Source organism: Panthera leo, chromosome D2 (genome assembly GCF_018350215.1).
Source record: "Panthera leo isolate Ple1 chromosome D2, P.leo_Ple1_pat1.1, whole genome shotgun sequence".
NCBI classification, from domain to species: Eukaryota; Metazoa; Chordata; class Mammalia; order Carnivora; family Felidae; genus Panthera; species Panthera leo.
In genome coordinates, this window is record NC_056689.1 from 21,446,830 (window position 1) to 21,468,546 (window position 21,717).

The window sequence follows — 21,717 nt, forward strand, 5'->3', positions numbered from 1 at the left end:
TCATTTCCCCTCCTCAAGCCCCGGCTGACTAGAAGGCTGACTAGAACGGTGGATCTTTTACTTTGGTTAGCTTTCCATGCCTCACTATGACAAGGGCAGCTCGTCTGAATGGACGTGGATTGCAAAATAAGAGCCACCTCTCCATTACCGTTCTGGAAAATCATATATGGGAAGGGAATGGACTTTCTTTTTCAAAATGGTCTTCTCACACACAGGATTCCAGTTCGGGGCTTATGGAAGAAACTAGCAAGTTATTTAATCTGAACTTTACTGCTTAATAGTTCAAGGAAAACCTTGAAACACATCAATTTTGAACTGTTTCTACACCAACCACAGTAACAGCTCAGTGCAGCTGCCCCAGGGCTGGAACCCTACTTGGGAAGGAGCTCTACTTTCTGTAGAGACCAAATGTAGAGACCAGCAGTTTGAAAGGACTGATATAAATTGCTCTTTGCCCATCAATACAAAGAGTTAATTTCGTAAAACTTTTACTAGCTACATATGCACAGCATGACCTCACGGAAAAACCACATTCCAAGAGTGACAGAGCAGGTTTTTCAAATGCCTTTTGCCCTCTGGGACGTTTCCCATCCTTTTCAAAACGTATCACAGACTGTGGAAAAGTTCATTCCGAAAACAGGCAAGCCTATCTCCTTTTTACGACTCTCCTTGTCTTTCTGGACACAAGCATGTCTGGCTGAGAGAGATCTCAAAAGCATGTATGTTATGTTTTCTCAAAGGTAAGTGATTCATCTGTTCCAGCTATATTTTCCAATTCCTTCATTTGCTACCATTTATAATTTCCATTCATTTAAACCCAGGAAACCACAGAGCTTAGCTTTTAAACTACCAATCAAGTCTAAAAATACACTGTCAACTACTGTTTTTGCAAATATAAAAACTAAACAGATCTGTTTTCTACTACTACCCGGTACCAAGAGATTATTTTAAGTAACTATTCACAGCTGGGCTATTTGCACATTCACTGCACATGAAACAAAAACAGCACACACCAAGTACAACTTAAAGAAAGAGCTTACTCTGCGGTAAAGCCATTTCCACCAGGCGGGGCTGATCAAATGTTTTCCTGATGTTTCCAGGAATTCCTTAGGCAGTGATTTAGAATATACCTCCGAATCAGCCCAAACAAACCGACCCCTGGGGGTGTATTCACGTCTTCACCACCACCGCAGAGTCCTGCTCAGCATCTTTGTCTTCTTGTAGGCAGTGGAGGACTTACACATCTTTTTCTACTCATCAGAGTGCAAAGATTTTCGATCTTTCAGACCAGAAAAAATAAAAATAAAAAAGAGCAAAACCTGGCTACACTTAATTGAGAAGACCCTTTTGATCACTCTGCAGACATCCTTTCAAAGCTCCTTCTGATTGGACCAAGAACTCCGCTGGCAAGCCTCTAGCAGGACCGAATGGTGACATAAATGCAAGCCCTTGAGTTATTTGTATGTAAATATGAGGACTGCTCCAGTGTAGACTTTCGGTAATTTGATACCAATGCCCGGTGCCTAACCGGGTAACCGAGACCGCCTTAAATCTAGGGAGAGCCGGCGAACGGGGTGCTGCGTTTAGTCAGGAGGTCACTCTTCTCCAACATGAATGAAGAAACGGCCAAGCCAGGTAGAAGAAAAAAACAGAACAAAACAAAGAAATGGCCCAGGCGGGGAGTGGCAGGGAGCTCCAGGCAAACTTTCAACTTTGTTCTCAGCTGGGAACACCGGGAGCCCTGGTTATTTATGGTCCCTGTCAGGTGGAAGGAGGGGAAAAAAAGAGCCAGAGGGAGGGCCTGCCCTTGAGCCGAGGTGCTGAAACTGTGGGGCTGCGGGAAGCCGCAGCGATTCCAGAAGCTCTCCGAGAAGCACCTGAGAGTACATGGATCCCCACTGCTTTTTGTCAAGAGTTGGAAGAAAGGAGCAGAAGGAAAAAGCAAGTGAATGTCTGCTTTATTTTGGGCATAAGTTCTTTCGACTCTTTAACCCACTCAAAGGAACTAACTGGTCATCCCTCCACCACCAACCCCCCCCCCCCCCCCCCCCGCCGCCCCCTTGAGAAGGCTCTGGAGAGAGCTCCCAGCAGAGAGGAAGAAGCATTTGCTGCGAAGGGCAGGAAACAGCCCGGAGGAGGCACTGCTGTCACTTTGCTGTTATGGTGTTTCCCTCCCTCTGGGACTCCTGGCCTCTCTCTGGGTCTCCCGGCCTCCCTTCCCAGCTGCTCCACCCTGTCTGTGTTGGCAAGTGGAGGAGAAAACTAGCAGGAATTCTGCATCCTCCATTTGGGTACACTAGAGAGGCAATTTCAATTTCTTTTTTCTCAGAATAGCTGGAAAATGAGGTTAGAGAGTAAGTAAAGGGTTTTGAACAGTCTTGCTGAAATCAGTGGCATATGGTACTTTTTTCTGATTGGGTCTCTATCTCTTGGGTTGTTATCTAAAGATACAGAAATTTGAATCTGTATAACTGATGAAGTGGGGTACAGATTTATTTTTCCTGGATAAATGCCTCAATCAATGAATCAATGGCTCATCTAATATTAAGACAATTGGAGACCTGGTGCTTTAATTTGACGAGACTGACTGTAGTCAGCACTGTAATTATGCCGCGATAGAAGGAAAGCCATTTATAATGCCTGGTACATATTGAAAAATACTCCCAAGCAAAAGAAAAATTTTCAGTTTTGTAAAGAATGGAAGGGGAAGTCATGGTTAGAATGGATAAAAGGGCTAAACATTAATCTGTTTTCCACATCTGCACTTAAAATCCAAACTGCTTAGCGAAACCTCATTCAACGACTGTTGCTCATTCAAGCTCCCTAACAAGGGCTGCAGTGAACAAGTTCCTTCCTTTTGACTTCTTGGCCAGTCTTTCTCTTTCTCTGGCCACTCCTCCACACCTGTTGCCCTTCTGTCAAACAGAATTATTTCAGTCCCTAGAATTCCTGAAACACTTTAGACTTTGAACCACCACATAGGGTGCACTCTTGATGGAACCTTCACCCCTCTACTTCTCCAATCTTTGACTCTAAAATTCCTCCCATCCTGTACTCACCATCTTAAGTTAGTGGTTCTGCATGTGGGCTTCCCTTATCAGAGTGTACTGCCGGTGAAAACATCTGTTTAGTCTCTCCCACTGGAGAGTGAGATTCCCTAGATTAGGAACCAAATTTTCCTGAGCCTGGCATATTGCAAGTGCCCAATAAATATTTTTGGATTTCATCATTGCTTTTATTAAAGAGTATGGTTTAAAAAAATAGACTCTTAAATACAGAGAGCAAACTGGTGGTTACCAGAGAGGAGGTGAGTAGGGGGATGGGCGAGGAAAATAAAGAGGTAGGTAATGTGCTCGTCTCTGCATCTATGTGCCTTGGCAATGGCAACATAGCACTCTTCTGACAAGTCAAACTTGATGGCTTGGTATACAGTTAAATGGTAATAAGGTTAAGTTTCTATTCTTCTTTGCCCATCCTTCTTAAACTTCAAAAATGGTCACTATGAAACCAAAAGAAGCCCAGAGATGAAATGGGGTGAGAGCTGTCAATATATTTGGCCAAAGATTAATTAAAATAGCCTTACCACATGGTGAAAACATTTCTCAAAAGGCATGGCAAGTAGAAACAAAGGCAATGGTATTATTTTAAAGCAGTTTTGCACAGTTAGTGCTCTGGATTCAAATCCAGGCTTCGTCATTTACTAATTAGCTGACCTTTGGAGCACTGTTTACCCTGAGTCACGGTTTCAACCTTTACAAAACTGGGATAATAACGCTGCCTTCCAGCCGAAGCCTTCTTGTGGGGAATTAAGTGAAATAATGCACAGAAAAAGGACTTAACCTGCTCTGTTAGTGTTCTGTAACACAGCTTTGTCTAGTGCCCAAACATCTGAATTCATGAACTCATGTAGTTAGCATTTAGATTGCTAGTATTGATAGTGGTAAAGGCAAAATCCAACCACAGCAGCAAATGTCTCTGCTTTGTACCATGTAACACAAGGCCTGGCTCATATGGACTCAACAAATATTTGTTGATTGATTCAATGAATGAATAATAATAGAACAAACTCACTCTCCTTTCAATAATCAAAATATTCTATAATTTTGTATACCAAAACTTCGAAAAGCATGACATGAGTTGTGTTGGGTGACTTGTTAACTGTCTCTAATCCCAAAAATATTTTGATTGGTAGTAGCTTCTGACCAACATGCCCAAATGTAGATAAGCTAACAAAGGTAATTCTATGACTGGACAGCTCTGTTATAATATCAAACATATTTAGTTGAAATATATATATATATATATATATATATATATATATATATATATATGAACCATGTCTCTTATATTCATGTGTACTGCCTTTAAATGAATTTGGGCTGGGTCAAGTTTTGAACAATAAAGTGCAGGGGAAGTGATTTTGCATGCCGTTTCAGTTTTAGTTCAAGGAAACCTTGCAGTTTCTTCTTGAGTCTCTTTCAAACATTAGTTTGGGGGAAGCCAATCCCAGTGTAAGAAATTTGACTACCATGAGACCACCATGATGTAAAGAAAGTCAAGGTGGCCGTAAGGAGAGGCAGCATGGAAAGAGATAGAGAGAGGCCCAGTTAGTGCTCAGATGTTCCATTCGTCCTAGTGGGGTTGATAGACTATGAATGAAGATACCACATTGAACATTCTGCCATATTACTCCCACCCCAGCTGCTATCTGACTGTAATCTCAGCAAAGATCTCAAGAATCCAGCTGAACCTAATGAATCCACACAACCATGGGAGATGAATAATTAAAATATTGAGGTAGGTTGTCACAGTGTAGTAAGCAGTGAAAACAGAGAGGAATGAGAAATGACAAGGTCCAAAAGTCGGCCAAAGAGGTCACACGCTGATTGCTTAATGCATCCCTAGTGAATTAAGAGTCAGCTCTGTAGTGTGCTACTCAATTAGCACAGACCAAGTCCAGGAAGACCACACTGGTAAATGCCACTAGAGGAAGCCTCATCTATTTAGTATTGACTTTGTGCCTCTTAAAATTATGAGCACTGAAGTTCTCATTGTTAATCCATTTCTGATAATAAAATACCAGAGACTGGAAATGTAATGTTTAAAGAAGAACACAAAACACCCCAATCTATTGTGATCCCACCATTCACCAAATAATAAAAGCTATTCAGAGGATTTCACTTCAATTTTCCAGCTATCTCCTCTTCCTGGTCCTCCTATCATGACTAGGTTAAGAAAAAAGTTTCTCATACCACAATCAACCTTTCAAAGATCCACACCCTTTGACTACCAGGAAATCATGCAAAATAGAATCAAGAACAAAGGAGAGAAAGAAAGAATATATAAAATGATTATCAGGACTGTAGTTGGTCAGATAGATGTATCCTCCTTTCTTTCTTTCTTTCCATCATTCATCTATATCTATTACCTACCTACCTACCTACCTACCTACCTACCTACCTACCTATTTTTAGGTTTTTAAGTAATCTCTACACCCAACATAGGGCTCAAACTCACAATCCCAAGCTCAATAGTTGCATGCCCCACTGACTGAGCCAGCCAGGCACCCCAGCCCTCACTCTTTTTAGATTCCAAGTCAATGGTTCAGGTCAGCATGTGGTGGAATATACCGAACCCAATTCCTTGCAATCTTTCATTGTGCCCACTAATATCCTTTTTATGCTGAACAGAGGAAACAGTTCTTGGCCTGATATTTGAAAGTGTTTCATATGCCCTAGGAGTTCTTTTCTCCTTTCTTTTTTTACATGTAACTTTTTTTTTAATGTTTTCCATGTTAAGATCATCACCAAGGAATACTTTTGTTGCTTTTCTAGGGGTTGAAAGTTGTTTTCCCATCTGTCTGGAGACAAGAATCATAAAGAAATTTCCTTAAGGTAAGTGTACCAAATTATATTGTCTGAAACTTTGCTCAGAAGTGCTTTATTTCCCTGCTACGAAATGCAGAATTTTCTTCTCAAGGTATGTATTTTGTAAACTTATAGAGTTGCAAGTAACAATACATAACACCTTCAAATGAATTGATAGTAGAAAACCTTCAAATTACATGGGATTACAAAAAAGCTAGATCAGAAAGAATACAGAGGAACATAGTACCTATGCTCTAGTGATTTATTAGGAGTTGGTTTCTTAACAGAACTTAGCAAATGGTCTTGTAGGCAACTAGTTAATGATCAAAACTTAGGCTTATATTTAGCACACTTATTCTGAAAAAAGGTGATTTTTTTGATCATCACATAGCAAAGAGAAGAAATGAAAACTTTTGGGAAAATAAATCCTTTAAGCATTTCTAGTCTGCATTACAGAACAATAGAGTGAGATCACACCATTATAGTCAACACTTTATCTACTGAGCATTTACTATGTTCCAGGCACTGTATGGTGCTTTGTAAGTATGATCTGAAGCAATTCTCAAATCCACCTTATAAAATAGAATCATTGTCTCCATTTCAATATAAAGAAAACCCAGTTCACAATGGTAAATAACCCAAGATCACTTAGAATATGAGAAAAACTGGATTCAAAATCAGTTGGTCTGACTACAGAGCCCTACTTTTAACCATTGTAATACACTATGTTATTGAACAACTACTACAAGAAATTGGTAACCAAAATGTAAGGTCCATGAGGGCAAAGTTTTGTCTGTTTTGGTCCATATCCAGTGCCCAGAACAATGCCTGGCACATAGTTGGTGCTCAATAAATGTGTGCAATGAAAATTCAGTGATTGCCTTTGGAGATAGCAACTATATTACTGGAGTGAGGAGAAGGAGGGAGACTTACTTTTCACCGTAAACTCTTGTACCTTGGGAATTTTATACCATGTGCATCTATCACCTATTCAAAAAATGAATAAAATTAACAAAATAAAACAAAACAAAATACAGGGACTGCAGATAAATCAGATAGGCTGTGTTCCATACAGCAGAACTGGTATTTGGACATACACAGGTCTGCCAGGTAGATATTAAGATGTGTATGTGCACCAGCAAATATTTGGCAAATGTGGAGAGAAAACTTAGTTACGATATTCAACCTTACTATTTAAGAGATGGACCAGAAAAAATAAAACAACAAGGCAAGAGGAAGGAGATACACATTATTAATGTGGTACTTGTAGTAGCTTCCCATTGTTCTAAAATGGTGGTTCTCAACCTGTAGGATGCATTATAATCACCTGAAAATTTACAATTACACAAGTTCCCAAGTTCTGGTCCTAATCACTTCTGGTCCAAAATCGCACTGTTTTAAAGGATGCTTACAAATAAATGACAGTTATCTAATGGCAGTATTGATTCTGCAGAATTAAGTGTCTATTTTCCTGGTGGGAATTTCTAGAGTAATTGACATAGCTTCAGCAACTGAATTCAAAGAATTGAGTGCAGTGTTTCTAAATTGCCATGTGTATGTTTGCATCATCCGAGAACCTTGTAGAACTGTAGATGCTGATTCTGCAGGTCTGAGGCAGACCCTGAGATCCTGCATGTATCACAAGCTCCCAGGTGACTGCAAACCACACTTTGGGCAGTGAGACAGTAGAGCCCCAGACTAGGATCTGCTATGAGTAAAGCCAACTACTGCCTTTGAGGCATTTTGTCTCCGATAAAGAAGCTAAGACCAAAACACAAACAATAATAGAAATACTATACTACTACTCCATACTTTACTCAGTGCTTTGCATGTGTGAAGCACTGTGCTAACTGAGCACTTCATATGCACTTATACACATGTCTCATTTACTTCTCAACCCCACAAAGCAAATACTCTTACTTCCCTTTTCTAGATGAAGACATAGATATGGAAAGGTTCCGTTATTTTTCAAAGCTCACATATCTAGTTAGTGGTAGAGTCTGGATTAGAAGCCACACAGTTAGGTGGCAGAGCCCAAGCTCTTCACCACCACACCAGTGTCAGAGGATGTGCAAGAGAAATGATGAAAGTATCCAAGAGCTCACAGGAAGAGGGCATCACATTGGACTGAGGAGATGTGGCAGATGTTGAATGGAGGTGTGTGAGTAAAGACAAGCAGAGAGGAGTGGAAGTGGGAAGTCGGCCATCCCAGCCAGTGGATGTGGCATGACAGGGAAAGGATGGGAATGTTCTGAGAACAGCAAGCAGCCAATTTTACTAAAGTGAGAGTCAACTGAGTTGTGGGAAGTGATGGCCATGTTGGGCCATGTTTTTAGGGTCTCTGAAGTTGGATTATAGAATAACCATTGCGATCCAAGTGACAAGCAACTGTATGTCCACTGTATGTCCATCAGTGGGTGAAAATGCAATCATTTTATTTGACCCCCCCCCCCCCACACACACACAGAAACTGGAGACCCAAACCCTCAAAGTTCTCCCTCTTCTTCTCATCTTCTCCCACCCTAATTCTTTTTTTTTTTTTTGGGGGGGTGAAAATGCAATCACTTTATTTGACCCCCCCACACACACACAAACACAAACTGGAGACCCAAACCCTCTTCCTCTCATCTTCTCCCACCCTAATTCTTTTTTTTTTTTTTAATATTTATTTATTTACTTTGAGAGAAAGAGTGAGAAACTGTAAGAGTGGGGGCGGGGTGGGCAGAGAGAGAGACAGAGAGAGAGAGAGAGCTAGCTATAGGGCTCGATCTCACGAACCTCGAGATCATGACCTGAGCTGCAATCAAGAGTCAGGATGCTTAGCCAACCAAGCCACCCAGGAACCCCTCTCCCATCCTAATTCTAATCCTATAGCAGGAAGCAGGATTCACTGATATTTGCCTGTTTCATAAAAACAAGAAAAAAAAAAAAAAGACTCAGCTGTTTATTGAGCACCTACTATATGCTGGTCACTGTTCTACATGCTTAGTATGTTATTTCTTTTCATCTTCTCAGCAATTCCATGTGGTATAATTAACCATTTAGAGATGAGACAAATAAGACTCAGCATATTTTATTTTTTGAAGGTTCAAATAAGGGACATAAAATACAGATAACTTTGAAGAGAAAACAGTTTCCATCAACGCAAAGCATTAATCAAAAGATGTCTGTCTCCCCTCATGTTAGACAATAAATTTTCAGCATGGAGAATCCAAATGACTATATTTTGCTCACAAGTCTTTTCTCTCCTTCCCCTGATATTTTTAGTCTCAGAAAAAGCGAGGGAGCGGGAAACGCATGGAAGAGGAGTGTGGTAATATTAGAAGCCTGATGCACTCGGTCTCGTTCTCAGTGTCTGATTCGATCCCAGAGTTACACAATGAGCAATGGGAAGTTACTCAGATTCCAGATCTGCACGTATTTCACCTTTCATTTTGTAGTTTGGGGCAAGAGCTTGGATTAAGCAAGGTTTCCTGTGAATATCTGACAGACTGATAAAGAGGGAGTGACATACGGCTCGTGCAATTGCTCCACGCAGGTGAAGAGGTCGTGTGTGTGGCACAGGCTCTTCCGTGTTAGGCTGGAGGCCCAGCTCAGGACTCCATTACCTTCGAGAAGGGGTGGAGGCTCCGGGAGAGGCTGCAGCCCCAGGCCAGGTAAAGAACAGAGCTCCCTCCCTCAGCCTGGAAGCAGCAGATGCTGGGCCTTCCCTTGAGCCTTTTGTTTTCCAGCATCTCCTAGCAATGGTACTAGGTTCTTTCAAAACAGTTTACCAACTACATTCTGGAATATATATAATGCTTTCTTGCTTTCCTTCTCAAAATATGTGAGAACAATGGGTAAGTTGAGACAACAGTTAGATGAGCAGTGGGTGAAATAGGTGGTCTTAAGAAGGCTAAGGAAGTGTGTGTCATTAAGGGGTTCATGTACTTCTTGTGGGAAGCCATGTGCCACACTCTGCCTGCTTTTTCCCAAGCTCTAGGTGTTCATAAGAGCCAGCCTTCCCAGGTGGCCAAAGAGAAATCAGGCTTGACTGGCAAAGTTTGCACATCTCTTAACCAACAAGAACAAGTTGCTGTTATCCCACAGAACAAATGACTCTTTCTGCTCAGGCTAGTTTTTTTTGTTTTGTTTTGTTTTGTTTTGTTTTAAAGAGTAAACAAAGTCCATTTGATTCTTTACTCTCAAACATTATTCTATTCTTTGTGGCTAGATGTGCTTCTTTTTAAAAACTGGATCACAGTTTTTAAACTGTTCCTTAATCCAAGCTAGATATAGTTTCTAAATAAGCATGCATGACTCAGTCTTGGAACTCTTCCAGATGTAGCAATGAAAAATGTCCCCTGTGATCTTGGTTGGGTTAATAAACAAACTCATCCCAGAAAGGAAAACGATTTCAGTGTCCTTCCTGTGAAGAGGTAGAAAAAGACAATGTTGGGACAGACACTATAACTTTTTCATATTCTTATCATTCTTATCAATATACCTTAACTCTCATCCAGAAACTGCCCTCTGTCATCTCAGTAAGATGACACTGACTTGGTCACATAAACTTCTGAGACTAGAGACAGAAAGCAGGTAGAAAGAAGTACAAGGTTACTTACCCTGTTCTCATTATCTAAAATCTATGCTCCTTGTAAACAAGACTAGACAATGAATAAATCACTAGCCACAAACTAGCCCAGTGAAATCAGGCACTAAAATGTTGGTTCTCACTTAGAGAGAAATTAGGTAGCTTAATTCAAGGTGCTCATGTCCATCATGCCAATTGATTCTTTCCTGTATTTATTCTTTGTTGGCTATTTGTCTAGCTTCAACCCAAAATCCAGACCTCAGTAGTGACAGCTGTTCCTTACTTAGGTGTGTAAGGACAGTGTGTGCACAACAGGAACATATTCACTGTCCTAGGAATAAAGGAGTATCAGGAGCTCCTATGCTTTGTGAGCAAGCATTTGGCCTCTTCCGCATGTTATATATATTTCCTACCTCCACCTGAAATATGTGTGCTTAAAAGGTAAAGACAGGTGGGGTCTGCTGTCAGTTGTCCTCATTTTGGTTCTGGCCCAGGTCGTCAAAGCACCCCTTCCCGTGTGTAGCATCTTGCCTTGCTTCTCCACACCCTCCTATTCCCAGCTCTCTGCACTGCCCTGCCTTCCCTTCCCTGTCCATTCCCAGTGCTGATGCTCCGCTTTTTTCTCTCTGCAGCACGGTTCCCAATGTGAAGGGAAAGGGTTAGGGGTGGTCAGATTAGGACCCACTTCCATAAGAAGCAGGTCAGACTTTCCAGGTAGATGGGCAGGGACTAAAATAATTGGAGGGTGGGAGAAGAAAGCATATTCAAAATTACAACTTGTTTTGGCCAGATTAAAAAAACACCTATTGTCCTTAATCAATAAGCATGCTAATTCCCAGCCATCAATCCTTGTGTCTGTTTCATTCCACAGGCCACTCCAGCTACTCATCCTGTCACGACTTCTTGGGAGAAAAAGTGCACACACTCCATTAGAACTACTCTATTCTGTGTCTACATCCACAATGTCATGGAGGCGGCAGCTGCCTGAGATCCCCAGGGATCCCAGATTACCTGTGCTCAGCTGACTGGACCCTGTCAGGGAATCTCCCGCCTTTTCTGGTTTTCTTCCTCATTGCTCTCTCTCCATATCCCTTGGCATTCCTCTTTCTCTGTACATGAGAATGTGCCTGGAGTTTTCTAGAACTGCTTCTCATCCTCCCTATGACATTTCCCGGGGTCCTCATTCAGACCGGTGCTTGGTTTCCCAAGCCCCATTGTGCTGAGTTCTTCTGTGAAGTCCTCTGCTTTCCTGTCTCTCTCTCTCTAAGTTTTATTTATTTAAGTTATCTCTACACCCATGTGGGGCTCAAACTCGTGATCCAAGATCAAGAGTCGCATGCTCTTCCAACTGAGCCAGCTAGGTGCCCCATCTCTGACACTTTCTGCACTTAGAACACCTCTTTCCACCTGCCCCCAAATTTCTACTTGTCCACATTCTATCTATTCCTTGAAATGCTTTCTTCCTGAGGCCTTTAGTATCTCTCATTCTTTTGAATTTCCTTGTCACTTTTATCACTTTTATCTATTGTTTTCTATCGCATCTAATTTGAGTAGAAAGAGTAAAAGAACTAAATTCAAACTCCAGTTTCTTTGACTATGTGAACCTGAACAAACATCTTAAACCCTCTGAGCCCCAGATTCCTTAACATAAATTACAACAAATAACACTTTAGATTAAGAGTAAATGTAAATTAGGGCACCTGGGTGGCTCAGTCGGTTAAGCGTCCAACTTCAGCTCAGGTCATGATCTCACGGCTTGTGGGTTCGAACCCCGCATCAGGCTCTGTGCTCAGAGCCTGGAGCCTGCTTTGGATTCTGTGTCTCCCTCTCTCTCTGCCCCTCTCCCGCTCGTGCTCTGTCTCTGTCTCTCTCAAAAATAAATAAACATTTAAAAAAATAAAAAAAATAGTAAATGTAAATCAGGAATAATAATAGTACCAATAATTTCTCAAAGTGATTGAGAAAATTAAGCAAGATAAAGTACGTTGTAACTAACATTCACTGAGATCCCTTTATACATGATCTCATTTAAAATGTGCAAAAATCCAACAGTTGTGGGGCTGTTATCTAAATTACCAGGCACCATGGATGTTGGAGAAGAGGTTAGGACAGGGATTTGCATATAATCCCTTGCACTGATTTGTGTAATCTTGATCAAGGTTGTTAACCTTGCTGGAACTGATTTTCCACATCTAATGGCTCTAACTCTGAGGTTACTGTGAAGGTTAAATGACATAATTCATGAAATGTATTTAGATTCATTCCTGGCACATAGAAAGGGCTCAGTAAATGGTAAGTACCTGTTTATTTTTTTTAAAGATATTTTATTTTTAAGTAATCTCTACACCCAGCGTGGGGCTCAAACTTGCAACCCCAAGATCAAGAGTCGCATGCTCTGGTAAGTACCTTGTTTATGATGTTTTGAGTGTTCATTTATATGGAATCCTGTCAGGGGACAGACACAAGTAAATGTGTGGATTTAAGCCAGTGGGCACATCCATAGAAGAGGGCCTATCTGTATGTGTCCTAAGTGATGGGACAGGGATAAAGACAGGTCTACTCCCATGCAGCTAACAGTCTACATTAAAAGAAAATGAAAAAAATGAACCACAGATTGGTAAACCACAGTCTGTGGGCTGAATCTGCCTCCCACCTATTTTTAAAAAAAATTTCTTTTAATGTTTATTTTTGAGAGAGAGAGAGAGAGAGAGAGAGAGAGAGAGAGCATGAGTGAGGGAGGGGCAGACAGAGAGGGAGACACAGCAAGATCATGACCTGAGCTAAAGTCGGATGCTCAACTGACTGAGCCACCCAGGCACCCCACCTCCCACCTATTTTTTAAAACAATTTTTATCATCACACAGCCATGCTCATTTGTCCTGGTATGGTCTCCTGCTGCTTCTGTGCTACAGAGGCAGGGTGGAGTAGTTAGAGACCACATGGCAGGAAAATTCAAAACTAGCCTGTATATTAATATAGGCATTACTTATAATACCTATTAATATAGGTAATATAAATTACCACTGGCCTGTATATTAATGACTAGTGCCTTGAGATGAGTTTTAGGACGAAGTTAAAAAGTGATTGAGTGGACGGTGGAAAATAGGTAGCCACAGTCATATTACACCGAACTCACTGACCATGGAAGGGCCCGAGTTCTATTTCAAGTGCAGTGTAAAGCCTTGGGAGGTTTTCATTTGAGTTTTGTATTTATACTGTACATTATTTAGAGGGGCTGGCTACTTTTATCATCAAATACAGCAACCAGGCAGGTGAGTACATAAAATGTAAATGTACATTTTCACAAACTGTTACAAAATAAATAGCATCCAGGTCAACAACTAGAATATATCCTATCCCAATCGCAGCCTTCTCCTCCCTCTCTCATGGTAATCACTTTATAACATTCTTTCCCTTCCTTTTTTTTTTTTTAATAGCCTCACTAATTTTATAATCCTAGTTTACTGTTCCCTGGCTTTGATTAATTCTGTTGTCTCTGCATAATGTACAACCCAGCAACTACAGTCATAGGTCTATACCCTACAGAAATATACGCAGACGTGTACCTGGGGACAGATACAAACTGGAAACAACCCGCATTCCCTTTTCCAAGTGGAATGGATAACTTACCTATGGTACAGGCACACAGTGGAATATTATATAGAAATACAAACAAGTGAACGATGATAATATGCAACCACGTGAATGAATTTTAAAAACGTAACTATAAGTTTTGGAGTGTATTTTTATTTTTTAATGTTTACTTATTTTTGAGAGAGAGACAGAGTACAAGCAGAGGAAGGGCAGAGAGCGAGGGAGACACAGAATCTGAAGCAGGCTCCAGGGTCTGAGCTGTCAGTGCAGGCCTGAAGCAGGGCTCAAACTCACGAACTGCGAGATCATGACCTGAGCCAAAGTCGGACGCTCAACTGACTGAGCCATCTAGGCACCCCAAGCTTTGGAGTGTTTTAAGCTGGGGAATGGAATGATATGATGCAATTTATATTTTTTAAAAGATTGCTGAGTATTCTGTGCAGAAAGCTAAGTCTGTGGGGAAACATGTGGACCTGTGTACAGAGATTCCTACAGTAGTCCACAGGAGAACGGAGTATGTGGGATTGGATGAGGATGGTGGCAGTGGGGAGGCAGAGAAGAGGGATGTGAGATGGGTTCTGGAAAACTGATAGGACTTGCCGAGGGACCCGGCATGAGTGCTAAGAAAAGGGATACTACACAGAACCTCAGAGCTGGCTTGCATGACGGAGCCACTTACTGAGATGGAGAAGGCGGGAGGAGACACTGTTTGGAGCAGGTGTCCAGGCCATGATGAGTTAAGATGTCTATGAGAATCTAGATGGAAATGTCAGGTATGTAGCTAGGTAGGTGGATGGTGTGGAGGAAAATCACTCAACAATTCCAAAACCAAAGATAGCATACCAAAGATAGGATGGACTGTGTTTTAGAACAAAGACCTTTGGACTTTAAGATACAAAACAGATGAACATAAGGGAAGGGAAACAAAATGTTACAAAAACAGGGAGGAGGACAAAACCTAAGAGATTCCTAAATATGGAGAACAAACAGAGGGTTACTGGAGGGGTTGTGGGAGGGCGGATGGGCTAAATGGGTATGGGGCATTAAGGAATCTACCCCTGAAATCACTGTTGCACTATATGCTAACTAACTTGGATGTAAATTAAAAAAAAATAAATTAAATAAAACTAGAATAAAGGCCTCTGCCCCAGTTAACAGTTCTTTTTCTTTCACTGGAAATTATTTTAAATTTGTTAACTATTCTTTGAGATGCAGATATACCTTAGGAGAGTCATTATAAAGCTGTTTATTGACACGATACATAGCCCAGCACTGTCTCAGTGGGAAGGTGTTTGTTAGAAGGAAGAGGGACACAGCAGGCAAACTTTCTCTATCCTGCCAGTTCTCAGAAACCTGTAAAACTCTCCTTTCTTTGAGTCTCCCTCCACTGTGGTGCAACCACCTTAACACATATTGAACATCTCCTGTGTACCAGGCACTGTGCTAGGTTCTGGGGATGTAACAGAGAATAAGACTTGGGTTCTGCTTGTGGTATTTCATTTTGACTTTATCACTGAAGGAAGCTTGCAGTTATATAAGGTCTGTTTGAAAGGTCAATTGTAAGCAGAGAAATATCAGGCAAAGGCAGGATTTATGATGTTATCATTTGTAAAATGATAACATTTCAGGTAAAGAACAATTTCTGCACAACCACCACCACTCCCTTGGACCACCTGGGTCAGGCTAGTCTCCAAGGCTTGTTTCCTGACCTATAAAGCTAAAAACTTCATCGCCTGACTTATTTATTAGGATGGACAGGGGATTAGGGTAGCAGGATAGTCCTAGGCATTTGTGAGAAGAGGTCCTAAAAGGGCATCTTTCTGGTGGTTCCCTTGATATCCATCTTCATGTCTCCTGAAGTAATTTTTTTGAGTTTCAGATTGTGCCATTCAAATTCGACTTACTCCCTCCTGAGAAGACTCCGATATGTTTATTAAAATTCCTTGCTTTGAGTTTTTAAAATCTACTCTAAATTCCATGTCTATTTATTTTACTTGTATTTGCATCTAGGTCTGCATATTTCTTTTACCAGGATGATCAGGAGAAAGTAAACTATTTCTACAATAGTCTCATCGAGCTCATTACAAAATAATTCTTATTACTTGTGATAATATCCAAGAGCATAATCTGTCCCTTTCCCTAATATTTCCCTTTTTAAAACTTTTAGAAGCTTAAAAATAATACATTCTTGGGTTCTGTGTATAAGAAAAGAGATCATGTTAGAGTAGCAATGAAAGAGAAGCTCTAGAACCAGACTGTCTGATCGTCTTCCTGTTCAGTTCTGCCACTAACCCGGGTGGGCAAGCCACTCAACATTCATCTGGGCTTTGCTACCTCATCAGTATAGTGGAGAGGATAGGCTACATGACTGATTCAGTTCACTGGGCACTGAATTTGGCACAGAGGTGACTGAGCCTGATTCTCCTCACCCCTCATGTCACTAACATCTGATGGCATTTTATCTCAAACCTCTACCTATCTGATAATTATTTGACCACATGTATACTCAGCCTCTTCTTTTTTTCCTTTTAATTTTCAGTGTCTGCCTTAGATCCCGAGAGAGATTTTGCAGCCCTAGCAAAATTGTAAGTAGCTAAGAATTAAGCAATTTTTTCCAGTCTTACCCAGTTATCTCCCAAACCTGTTCAGTAGAGTTCTATTTCACAGAGCTGCTTTTGGTCTACTTTCCATGGTTTAATTGCATTTCTCATTATGTCCCATCTATGGCTCTTTAACTCTGTTACAATTACCCAACTCACTAGAACTCTGCAAGCTAAAACAACATTTTATACATTATTTAAAAATTTATAAAATATACTTTATAGGAATTTACAATTTAAAGTCAGCACTGAACCAAAGCCAACTCTAAAATCTCTTGGGAGGGGGGACCCAAAAGAGAAGACAGATTGAAACTTAATCTCAATTTTCTTCTTTCTTTTCTTTTCTTGCTTCTTTCTTCTTTCTTTTCTTACTTCCTCTCTCTCTTCTTTCTCTTTCTTCCCTCCCTCCCTCTTCTCTCTCCTTCTTTCATCTTTGCTTTTCTTTCTTTTAAATTATAAACTGAGTTACAAACATAAGAATGTAACTGGCACCAGAACCAGCATTAATTTTGCATGTATATTAATTGTACATGCATGTAACATATTTTCTGGGAAAGAAGATAGTGGGGCATTAAGATATTTGTGGATCAGTCTGACTGTCTAGGAGCTCTGCCTGGGTAATGTGTGAGTTAGAGAAGGCTGCTTTATCGCCTTTCCTTCTATTGCTCTGCTTTGCTGATACTTCAGCCTTTATTCTACTCTGTGACTTGGCTCCATTGTTCCCCTATATCATTAACTTATAACATTATCTAGATTTGTTTTCTTGGTTTTTTTAGTGTGTGAAATTAATGCACACATTCTTTTACCTATGCTAATTTTGCATAGTGGACAAAAGAGAGAGGGGACAGAGAAGGAGAAAGCAAAGAAGAAAAAGGAGAAGGGCTAGAAAGACTACTGTTGACACTATTCCCTTAATATTTACCAATTTTTAGAATACAGGATTAAAATTATATTTTTCCATATTGCAAACTCATTCTCTTTTTCTTTCTTGGGAAACACTGGCAGTGTATATCGCTTTTCATTTTTATTTTCTTCTAAAACCTGCTGATATCCTCAGTAACATAGGATACCAGTGTGATGATCTCTTACTGGTTTTTAGAGAAAGATATTCACAACACCTTGTGGTGACATGGAAATAAACATTTGCCACAGTCTGTACGGCAACTCAGAATCCACCTCAAGTAGCAAAGCAGTGGCAAGACTATATGGTAAATGAGTCAGAAGTAAAAGCTATCATTAAAGTTGGAGGGGTCCTTTTAGAATTAAAATTTCAAAGGGATTTGTTTTGGGATTTGGAATAATACAGAAACACTAGTTTATTTAGCACAGAACCATGTAAATACATGATAAGGCAGATATGGCTTATCGGGACTCACATAAGCAAAATTTAGGAACATCAGCTGATAGTAATGTTAACAGGAGTCAAATTAAGTGGGTATTATAACCTCAAAAACATCTTGATTTTTTTTTTAATGTTCATTCATTTTTGAGAGAGAGAGAGAGAGAGACAGAGACAGAGACAGAGACAGAGACAGAGACCGAGCTCAAGCAGGGGAGGGGCAGAGAGAGAGGGAGACACAGAATCCAAAACAGGCTCCAGGCTCTGAGCTGTCAGCACAGAGCCCCATGCAGGGCTTGAACTTACAAACCATGAGATCATGACCTGAGCCAAAGTCAGATTCTTAATTGACTGAGCCACCCAGGTGCCCCAACCTTGAAAACATTTTAATCTTCAATAATAGATTTTTAGTATCATCCATGGACAAAGCAATAGCCCTGCATTACTCTGCTTTGATCAGACTGTACCTGGAATGCTGTGTTCCATTCTGGTCACCTCAATTTGAGATGGAAATTGACACACTGAAATGTGCATAGGTGACTGGCCATGATGATGAGGGAGCAGAGGAAAGGGAGGTATTAGAGAAAAATAGAGTAAGAGGAAATAGGGAACATATTTTTTAAATATCGCAAGGATTGTCACATAGAAGAGGCAGATTTTGTTTTAAATAGTGCCAAAAATATCAGAGCCTGAATCAATGAGTAGAAGCCTGAATCAATGAGAAGGACACTCAGTAAAATGAAGAATTTTTAAACTCAGAGTTTAAAAATGGAACAAGCAGTCTGGGAATTAGGGAATTTCTGTCATTGAGGCATCTGGGCAAAAGATCTCCCCGAGAGGATTTCATAGAGATGACCCCAACATAGAAGGTTATTGTTCAGATCAAGTGACCTTTTAGGAACCCCTTCCACCATCAAATTCTACAATATTATGAAATCAAAAGCCATCTGATTCTCACAGCCCATGACCCACCCATAAAGCAAGGGCCAAAAAGTTTAAAGATGATTAAAAGGAGAATTAAAATTTGTTTATTAATTTCAAAATCTCAAGCTGAGATAAATCTATAAGAAATCATTGTCATTTCTAGTTAAATGGCTAGATGAATTCTCTTCAAATGAAAAGATTCAAAATTTCTCCCTTTTTGGAAATTATTTGGTTATTCACATATATAAAGTGTTATTTCTTCCATTCAAACTTGGCCTCTCGTCAATGCAAATATTGAGATATTTTGTCAAAGCTAGCAAATTTTTAGGTCTGTGATTGTCATATTTCATAAAAGCTCATTTGAAAATGTACTTCTGACATGTTTTATGTGCGTACACATCCATGTGAGAACATCACTTTCCTTCTATCTTTTGCACATAAGAAATTACTCCTAAAATGTTACATAAGAAGGCATTGAAACATAACATGACAGCAAAGCATAATATTCTTAAAGTCCTAAAGCTGATACAAATATTCAATTGGCGATAGAACAGTGGTAAACATATAGCTTATGGCTGAGACAAAAGGAAAGAAAAATGAGGAAAAGCCCTTAACATTTATCAACACGACATTTACAAACAATGAGACGGGTCCTTCCAGGTTCCTGAATGACCACCAGGGCATTAGTTTTTCGAGGCACGCAGCGCCCTGGCCACAGTGCACTTACAGTAGGCAGTCATAGGATGCCAGAAACGTTGAAGTGACTTTGGATTACGTAGGCTTTCCACTGTTTAGATATTCAGTTACATTTGTGCAATTCAAAGTTGAAACCAATAATTAAAATAGGGAAAATTACCTAACCGCAGAGAAAGACTAACAGCATTGAGTCCGCTCTATGAGAAAAATACACAAGAGATGGCAAATACAGGGAGCAAGAAGATAGATGTAGTTTGGAAGAGTCAAATGGTGTAAGAAAAAAAAACATAAATATAATATAAATTCTACTATAAGGACACATTTCATTATTCCAGTAAAACTCTCAAATTTGCCATCTTTAGAATATTTATGCTCTGTAAAAGTACTACCTTTCCAATGTAACTTTTAAAGATATCATTAATTGATATATCTACATGTCATGAGCTAGTCACATGTATCGATTTTTAAATAAGGCAGAAAACAAGTAGTTTATTTTAAGCAAATGAAGTATGACTACCAGCATTTATATATTGATCTCTTTAATGAAATCAATATTGAAAATTTATATTTTGAAAGCAGTTTTGTTCAGGTTGAGTTTTCATTATTAGTTCAAGTTCAAAAGCTGCTTTTACTATGAAGCTTAGAGTAAACCTTAAAAATGGGCATTTAATTCCTTACCTATAAGATACCTTCTCTCACTTATTTTAAAAAATATTTCATGCATAAACATTAGTCAGATTTTTCTCTTCTAGATTTTCAAATGTAAACAATAAAAATCAAGTTTCTGCTTAATAGAAACAAAAAGAAAGAAAGTAATTCACATAGTGACATTTGTATTTTCAAGTTGGAAAATGGGTTCAAGCAGAGGGGCTTCAAAGAAATGACACTAATTCCAAACGCACATCTTTTAAATGATATGTAAGTTAATAATTGTAAGTTAAGTGAAAAGTTAGTAACTCAAGGAAGTGTTACATTTCAAAGATAGGAAATGGAAGATAAAGCTGATAGTTAAATTTCATCACAGTAAAAAGTTCCAAATACCTTCTTCAACATCTGAGATATATTCGCCATCACTGAGCATTTCAGGGGCGTTGGCTTTACGAACTGCATGATTTAAGTGAACAGTGTAAGTGTGTGAAAAATGCATACTCTTTATACGACAACAAAAAACATGAACATTTCTAAAAACATTTTTGCAATAAACGTTCTTCAGGAAACAAATATGAAGTCACACTTAATTACGAACATAAAGGTGGGTTTCGTACCTTCATCATCAGACATATCAAGAACTTCATTCATCGTTTCTGGAACATTCATTTTGTGCTTCTCTATGATAGTCTAGTAACAACAAAAAAGCAGTACTTTAGTGTAAGCAGACTGAACATTTTAGTGACACTATTTCTTTCTAAATTAATCAGTTGATTTATTACAGGACTTATGTGCTGAATATCTTGAAGCTCCCACATATAAAACAACATCAAAACTGTCCCTTAGCATTAAGGTCCTCACCATAGATACACTGATAAGAACAAATACAAGGTGAACAAATTCTAGTGGCAAAGCAAACCGGCTTAAAAGATTTAGGTCCATAATAAGGCTGTTCAAAGGAAAAGAGAAGGGAGATATTGCCTCTCCTTGTCCATTGTTATACTTTTTCATGGTCTCATGAACCTGCCACCTCATTCCATTAAAAGTCTTGGCTGAAGATAAGCCAAATGAACAGCAAGCATTGTGTCTTTATTCCTGTGCCATGCCAGCCATTGATTTTTGTCTTGGCCTTCTATATGTACATTTTGATTCCTAGCTTAAATACAAAACATCAAATTGTATAAATTATTTAATTTGTGCAACTATGCCTTGCAGAAAATATTTTAGAGGTAATGCATTTGCAAGATCATTTTAACCCCTACACAATTTTAAAGAACTGTATATTACAGAGCAAAGACCTTAGTGAATCTTTTACTTGCTCTTTGATGACTTTTTACCTATATAGATTATATCCATCCAAAGACACCAACAACATAACTTGTTAAAAAATATTAGTGACTTAATGTTTTAGTTGTAAAACAAGTCCTCTTTTTATCCTGAGCATAGGAAAGGCTAATGGAACAAGGGAAGATACTT

General features: G+C 39.5%; 1 protein-coding gene across 2 annotated transcripts in view; it reads right to left on the minus strand.

Annotated features, from left to right (window-relative positions):
• Positions 1–21,717, minus strand: part of ANK3 (ankyrin 3) — a 335,879-nt gene that overhangs the window by 103,380 nt on the left and 210,782 nt on the right. Inside the window, exons 22-23 of one of the 2 annotated variants that reach the window (XM_042907474.1) lie at positions 20,859–20,931; positions 20,635–20,697 (exon numbers count right to left, since the gene is read on the minus strand). In XM_042907474.1, coding sequence (XP_042763408.1) covers positions 20,635–20,697; positions 20,859–20,931 — 136 coding nt within the window. Of the gene's footprint in view, positions 1–1,040; positions 1,130–20,634; positions 20,698–20,858; positions 20,932–21,717 lie in introns of those variants that run through there. The other variant, XM_042907475.1, reaches the window with a different exon arrangement.